Consider the following 6,091-nt stretch of genomic DNA (forward strand, 5'->3'; position numbering starts at 1 on the left):
TGCGCAGCTGTATTTTCAGCATCATTACTGCAGTCTTCAGTGTCTCATGATCTTCAGAAATCACTCTAATAAGCTGATTTATTATCAGAGCTGGAAACTGTTGCTGCTTCATGTTTTTTTGGAACCTGTGATACTTTTTTCAGAATTATTTGATGAATAAAACGTTAAAAAGAAGAGCATTTATTTAAAATAGAAGTCTTTCTAACAATATACACTACCGTTCAAAAGTTTGGGGTCGGTAAATTTTTATTCTTTCTTTTTTTTGAAAGAAATTAAAACTTTTATTCAGCAAGGATGTGTTAAATTGTTAAATAAATTATATTTTAAAGGATATTAAAATAGAAACCATTATTTTATATTGTAATAACATTTTGCAAGATTACTGTTTTTTTTCTGTATTTTTTATCAAATAAATGTAGCCTTGATGAGCAGAAGACACTTCTTTAAGTGTGCAGTGTATAATTACAGTGGTTATCTGTATACATGCATTTGCTGCTGCCTTTACACAGAATTCGGTATCTGCTCACCGAACTGATTATATTCCCAGAACAGACATTTGGAGTGAGTGAGGGAAAGAAACACAAGCCATCCAGCTTATAAGAAGTCTTCAATTCTGAAACTGACATTTCAAAGAAAAAAACCTTACATAGAGTTGCTTTAAAACATGTGGTCTCAGTATTTTATGAGAGTATCGATCACCTTTTGTCTGTACTTAATCATTGAGATGAGCACATTAGTGACAGAATCAAAAACAGGCTGTGTCTTAATCTCTGAACAGGCTTTCCTTTGTATTCTTTAGGTGACGAGTGACATGTCGGCTCCCTGGCTTCACAGTAACTCACGGAAAAGAACGGTGAGTGGATGAGATGTGCTGCCGCTCTTCTCTAGCGCATCAGAGATCACTTTACTGTCAGCTGCTGATGATGGCTTTAATAAAAGGTGTAGTGTGTATTAAGCTGCAGGACAGGACGCAGTTCAGCGACAGAGACGTGTACATGCTGAAGCGCTACTGGGATAAAGGCATGACCAGCCTGGGCTCTCTGTGCAAAGAGAAGATCTCAGCGGCAGCCTGCGAGCTCAGTGTGGACACAGAAATCATCAAGGTCAGGAGTCTGGACTCAAATCACAGTGTACTTCACTTTTTATACCTACACAGAGTAATACAGTACAGCGTATTTAGTAAATTTTCCCCTTGTAAAAAACTTTCATTATTCGTAATTCATCATCCGACTATCGAACAGATGCAGCGTCACATCACGAAGCTTCAAACCTTTTTTGAATGAAAATAATGTCACACTATTATTTTGCACAGAATATATCACACTAAAAAGCGACATACAGGAGAGATGATGAGTCTCAATGGTATTCAGTCAAATTGTCTGCCTGTTGTTGTAGTTTTTTTGTTGAATGTGTTTCTTCTGTTTAGATCTAAGAGTCATTCTGTAATTTCCCTTGAAAAAGTAAAGCAAGGGATTACTCTTATTTTTCTGTAATTTAATTACAGTTACTTCTTATGTAATTGAACTTAATGCTGTATAGACTAGAACATTTATATATACAATACAACAGCGGATTTAACATAAAAATGTAAAGTCTAACCTTAAAATGCATGCTTTTTTCACTTTAAATACTTTGTTGAGTTCAAAAGAATATTGGTAACACTTTAGTGTCCAGTTCTCACTATTAACTAGTTGGTAATTATCATGAATACTAATAGACATTGGCTGTTTATTATTACTTAAAAAAAAACACATTTATGTCTTATTCTACAAGACCTTATAATTCCACAACCACTTTATTAAGTATTAATAAGCAGGAGTGTATCGAGGCAAAAGTTAATAGTTAGTTAATAGTGAGAATTATACTCTACAAGTGTGACCAGAATAGTTTATGTAGTTATCTGTTATTTATTTGAAAGAATTAAAAGAACCGTTTCATATCATTAACTTGTGGAGGTTGATATATAGGATTTAGAAAGTAATTAGTAATAAGTACTTTTTGGAGAGAGTAATTTGTACAGTGATGTAATTACACTGTTGAAGATGTAATTAGTAACTAGTAATTACTTACTTTTTTAGAATAACTTACCCGACACTGGTCAGATGTCAGTGTTTGCTGATTTGTAAATCGTAATCTAAAATGCAATTCTACCAAATCTCATTTAGAGATTCTGAGTCTGAGTACAGTTCCAACCCTTTCCTCATGATACTGCATAACCTTGTTTCTCAATCATACGACTTCTTACATGTATCTCACATTATTCTCAAAACCCATTGTTTTTATATAAAGCCATGTAAAATCTGTGTTTGACAGACGTGGATTGGTAACCGCAGAAGGAAGTACCGTTTGATGGGCATTGAAATTCCTCCGCCTAAAGGAGGGCCGGTCATGTTCCCAAATCATTCCCCTCACATCCTTGAAGACGAGCGTCAGGCTCCAGAGCTAGGAGAGGCCAGCAAACACAACGACCTCGTGTCACTCTGTTTGTCTGACGGTGGGGATGATTTTCATGCTGTTGATGCATGAGATCACTTACTGATTTTTAATTACATCAACACAGAAAACAGTATTGCTTTAAAGTGGTCATAGGACGCCAATTTTCCACAAGTTGATATGATTCTTTAGGGTCTTAATGAAAAGTAGTTTGGTTAAAATTTCTCAATGGTAGTGTAAAAAACACATTTTTTACCCTGTCAAAAACAGCTAACTTGTAGAAGTGCATGTAGCATCCTATGACCCCTTTAAGCCATTATGTCTAGTAATTGTACATTTGCCTTTTTTTTTAAAGATGGAGCCAGTGATTTATATCTGAAAGAAAATGATGATGTAAACGATGAATCAGATGGTTCCACCCCTGCTAAACACGTGGTATGAGCACATATCCATCAACATAACCAAACAGTTTAACGGTTTAATGCTAACTCTGACTCAAACATGAAACTTTCTTCTAGAAGATTGAAATCATTGACGAAGATGATGATGGTGACATGTTGACCACTGAGATGGAACAGATGCAAAACCTCTTAGAGTTCAGGGTAAGCAGAGAGTCAAGAGCTGCATAAGAATGAATAGATAATGAAGAAGCTCACAATGACCAGGACAAATGGATCTGGCCCCATATGCTTTTGTTTTCAGAGAATCACTTTTGGTATGTTATTGCCATGTAAAGAAACACAGCTCTTTGCCAACAGCTTAAAGGGATATTTCACCCAAATTGTCATTCAAAACCTGTATGCATTTCTTCTGCAGAAAACTCTAAAGAATATCGTATGAGTTCGGTATGACATGAGGGGGAGTAGATGATGACAGAACTTTCATTTTGGGGTAGATTGTCTCTTTAATTTCTCGTATCTCCTTTTACACCGTGTCCTATCCAGACTGCGACATTAAACACACAATACAAGTAACTTACCATGTTAGTCCGAGTGTTTGGAGAAATCACTTCATTGCTCAGATCCGTAACTGAGTTCCCAACCGGCTCCTTCACTGAACTGCGAGTCATTTTCCAGTTATGTTTGATTCAGAAATGAACCTGGAAACCATTACTGTAATGTAATACACACATTATGTATTTATGTATATTTACTGATTTGTTGTGTAATTACAGGTACATATTCACAACATGCCAGTGAGTTGTTAAAAGCTGAAGTAGGAAGATATGCACTCGTTGAGCTGAAGCACTTTATTGAGTGGTTCTACAGTTATCAACAACAACAAAGTTTTATTTTAGGCATCAATAGCTTCCTAGTCTTTTTTTTATCTGTAGCCCTGCCATATTTAGATTCTACATTTTTTAAATAAGGCCAAGGTTTTACAAATGTATAATGACATTTATAGTGATGATTTTTGATAAGGGTACTCTAGAATATACGTATGCCAAATTTGATAACAGGTTCCAGGCGAATCCAGGAGTCATGCTAACTTATGTCTTTCTTCTTCTTTTAATGATGTTTTACCTTCTTAATGCCACCTGGTATATTTTTAAGTGTATCCTTTTTTCTTTCCTCTTTCTCTGACACATGACACTGACACATAACTTGATGTTTTTATTACTTTAAACAAGAATTATTGTTTGATGCAAAATACATTTAAAAAGAAAGATTGGTGGAGAAAAGTCTATGCTGTCACTCTTTTACCTATTATTTACCCATAATGCAACTGTATGCAGTTTTGTGTATTTTTGCGACTCTGGAGCTCCCTAGAGTTAAGTGAGTTGAATTCACTGTCGTAAGGCAATTTACCGGTGTATCAGAATGTCATACCAACTCACCAAACTTTTGTTTTTTTTTCTTGCATAAATGAAAATCTATTTGTCTGTTTAAATTTGGGTCACTGAAGGATTCAGAAGAAATAAAAAAGAATTGGTGCTCTCCTTGCAGTTCCAGTCCAAACCTAAATGACTTGTTTTCTTCTGTGGAACATGAAGACTGTGTAGGGACTCACTTTAATGCCTAATAAAGCACACGATAATGTCCATACAGCTCACTGATCATTTTATAGGTGTTCTGATCGGTGTTGGTGAAAAACAACCCAACCATCTAGCGCTTCACACTCCAGCACATTGATTCCATGCTTCTGTCAGTGCACCAATGTAAAATGTGCCATTTTGTGCTTTATTGAGCTTTAATGTGAGTCACAATATGCTGCCACTATAATGAATCCATCCAACTGGATATTCATTAAATTATCACATTTTGTGTTCTGTAGAAAGAAAGTCATTTGGGTTTGGATTGGAACTGCAAGGACAGGAACAGGAATTATTTCACCTCTGAATCCTTCGCTGTCCCCAAATGCAGGCTTCATACTGGATCCAAATGACTTGAGGGTGAGTAAACGATGACCAGAATTTTAGGTGAACTATTCCTTATGTTCTTAAGGTATTAGCTGCTATTACAGCATACTTGCATATCTTTTTAAACCAAATTTTCTTCTCTTTAATAATAGACAAAGAGAAATAAGAAATTTTGGGGAACTGTAGTACAGCTGTGTAGCTGTAGTAAAGGTTAAACTTGTTTAAGGGGTTCCCTTAAGTTAAACCACTTAACGGTTTTCATGCATCCAGGCCCAGAAGAGTGTTAGTCCACTTCCTATGCTTCCTATGAAGCGTGTGTGAAAACACATCAATCTCATTGGCCATCGTGAAGTCATGTGATGTAGCATGGCGTGCCAGTGAAACCATAAAAGGGTGCCTACATCACAGATTGCCCAGCTTCTTTGGCTTAGGGAAGCTGATTGTCTGCTGCTCAGTTCATGTTTATGAGAAAGCTTAGAGCCTCACATTATTTTAACTACTGGTCTAAGTATAGGAGGTGTGTGATGCCGTGCCCATGCTTTAAAACGGGGGGCGACTCGCATGAGATGTGCGTTGTTTGTATGGGTGCGGAGCACACATGGTCAGTTCTCGAGGGGCTAAATGCACGAACTGCGAAAGCTTTACAGTGAAAAAAGAGGGATCGCAGGCGTAACTTAGACTGGTCAAATGAGCATCAAGAGGTCGTGTCTGTTCTAAACTAGACGACTGCTTCCTCACCACCGGCTGAGCACAACCTCCCTGGCGAAATCTTCCGTTCTTACCAGTTCAACACACAGAGTACTCGGCTCACTTTTATACCACAGCAACCTCAAACTATTCTACGGTTGTGGGGCTTCGTGAGCATGGGCAGGGCTGGACTGGGGTTAAAATTCGGCCCTTGACTCCCTGGCGAAATCTTCCGTTCTTACCAGTTCAACACACAGAGTACTCGGCTCGCTTTTATACCACAGCAACCTCAAACTATTCTACGGTTGTGGGGCTTCGTGAGCATGGGCAGGGCTGGACTGGGGTTAAAATTCGGCCCTTGAAAAATCCAGCCCATCTGGCCCACGAGTTCCCCCATGAATGTTTTGCTGGGTTATAGGGCCTTTAATTGGAGTAAATAATAATACAGGTGCATCTCAATAAATTAGAATGTCATGGAAAAGTTCATTTATTTCAGTAATTCAACTCAAATTGTGAAACTCGTGTATTAAATAAAGTCAATGCACACAGACTGAAGTAGTTTAAGTCTTTGGTTCTTTTAATTGTGATGATTTTGGCTCACATTTAACAAAA

General features: G+C 37.3%; 1 protein-coding gene across 2 annotated transcripts in view; it reads left to right on the plus strand.

Moving 5' to 3' along the window:
• LOC107674890 (highly divergent homeobox-like) overlaps positions 1–6,091 on the plus strand; it is an 18,215-nt gene that overhangs the window by 7,326 nt on the left and 4,798 nt on the right. The window contains exons 5-9 of one of the 2 annotated variants that reach the window (XM_016469033.1): positions 800–853; positions 957–1,103; positions 2,314–2,494; positions 2,789–2,868; positions 2,952–3,035. In XM_016469033.1, the coding sequence (XP_016324519.1) occupies positions 800–853; positions 957–1,103; positions 2,314–2,494; positions 2,789–2,868; positions 2,952–3,035 (546 nt within the window). The remainder of the gene's footprint in view (positions 1–799; positions 854–956; positions 1,104–2,313; positions 2,495–2,788; positions 2,869–2,951; positions 3,036–6,091) is intronic. The other variant, XM_016469035.1, reaches the window with a different exon arrangement.

The sequence above is a fragment of the Sinocyclocheilus anshuiensis genome, unplaced genomic scaffold (genome assembly GCF_001515605.1).
Source record: "Sinocyclocheilus anshuiensis isolate Anshui unplaced genomic scaffold, SAMN03320099.WGS_v1.1 scaffold1133, whole genome shotgun sequence".
Classification (NCBI taxonomy): Eukaryota; Metazoa; Chordata; class Actinopteri; order Cypriniformes; family Cyprinidae; genus Sinocyclocheilus; species Sinocyclocheilus anshuiensis.